The 1743-nt window shown below is 36.9% G+C and overlaps 1 protein-coding gene across 1 annotated transcript in view; it reads left to right on the plus strand.

Annotated features, from left to right (window-relative positions):
• Positions 1 to 1743, plus strand: part of LOC101860705 (neuronal acetylcholine receptor subunit alpha-9-like) — a gene marked incomplete in the record, with an annotated part of 27063 nt that overhangs the window by 12289 nt on the left and 13031 nt on the right. Inside the window, 1 exon segment of the mRNA NM_001280823.1 lies at positions 565 to 728. Coding sequence (NP_001267752.1) covers positions 565 to 728 — 164 coding nt within the window.

Raw genomic sequence — 1743 nt, forward strand, 5'->3', positions numbered from 1 at the left:
ATATATCCATCTATCTATCTATCTATCTATCTTTTCATCATCTATGAATCAATCTACATCTCTTTCTATATCCTCTCTTTTCACACCTCCCTCGCCCTCTCTCAATCTTCCCCTCTCTCCCTCTCCCACTTTGTCTGTTTGGCAAAGTGAGCATTATGTCAATGTATTCCCTGAGTGTTCACTCTATGGTAGGTCGGCAAGTATGCTTCTGCGTCCTTATCTCTTCCTCCATAATGCATTTTTCGAGTGTGTTGGGGGGGGGGGAGGATAGATAAGGTCCAAGAGTACGGTGTATAAGCCTCATGAAGCCAATTGCACCCTTCCTAAAAAATTAATATGTCGTGTTTCCATTTGTTAACTGCCTGGATGCCTTCTGATTATTTTTCTCTTCTGTTTTATTACTCTTTATGGTTTTATTGTTGTTGCTGTTATTGTGTGATCTCTTATTTTATTTGTCATTGTTTTTGTAATTTGTTTCGTTTATTTTTTCTAAAGCTGTATACTTTTTTTCATTGATTGTATTTTTAAAAGGGATGTTTTAGAACTGTTTTTCTTCCCCATCAGGTTGCCATGGTTACAACAAGACGACGCTTGCGTCAACAGAATCAGAGAGTCGTCTGCTGCGGAACCTCCTGTCAGACTACGACAAGCGAATCCGACCAGTGGTCAATCCTTCGGACACTGTCCACGCATCTCTGGGCTTCAGCCTCAAAGCTCTGCTCTTCCTGGTGAGTTTCTTGATTGTAACTTTACTCTTGCAATAAAAACGTCAATAGTGGTTATTGTCCTTTAGTATGATGGTGTGTGTTTCAGAAGTTTTTAGGTTCTAACAGGAAAATGTGGGTGGTCCGCGGGTGTCTAATGTGGTTTACTGCTTCTTTCCTTTAAAATATAATATTCTCATTTTCTTTCTCTTCTTTCTTTTTAGTGTATATTACTCGTAAGTAACGTCTCTAATCTTTAGTACACACATGATGCAATTTTATTGCAAGCACTGTAAAAACCAAAGTAAACTAAACTAAAACTGATTATAACTTTACTCGCTACTTGATATACTATTTGAAAATCATCTCATTATAATTAAAGATGACTAGATTCTTACAATTACTATTTAATTGTTATTTTTCCTACTAGATCTAGATATTAATTTTTATAAAATCTTAGTGCTTCTGCCTTTATAAGTATGAGACAATTAGTTGCCTCTTAGAACGTAGTGTAATTTCCCTTCAGATAACCATAAGGTGTATTCAAATTCTAAAATTTGTTAAATATTTACCTGGAACTCCGTTTCTATTTTTTTTTTACCGACTGAAGTTTTTTTTTTGGGGGGGAGTCTTTTATGGGACCTATTTGTTCCTGCCCCTACTTTCCAAACGCTCAGCCTGCCATCAGTATAAACAAACATACTCCAAGCATTAACTGGCATCTACTGGGTTTTTCATCCTCACTTTTCCCTTTCCTCTTTCTACCGTATCATCAAAACAAAAAAAAACAAAATCACCAACAAGCCAGATCTGCAACAGACACTGGACAATATGTTTTACCATTCTTTTCTTTGCTCAGATGCTTTCCTGTCACCTTTCTTTTCAGGCTTTCTGAATAAGTAGCTTTAAGTCTGCCTTTGCCTGATCGTTTGCCACCAATTTTACCAGTCAAAGAAAGACGCTTAATGACTTTATTTGGGCCAAAGTATCAAGAAAGGGCGTGTGTCTCTTCCTAATTGTGTGTGTATGTGTGTGTGTG

The sequence above is a fragment of the Aplysia californica genome, unplaced genomic scaffold (assembly GCF_000002075.1).
Source record: "Aplysia californica isolate F4 #8 unplaced genomic scaffold, AplCal3.0 scaffold00005, whole genome shotgun sequence".
Taxonomy (NCBI): Eukaryota; Metazoa; Mollusca; class Gastropoda; order Aplysiida; family Aplysiidae; genus Aplysia; species Aplysia californica.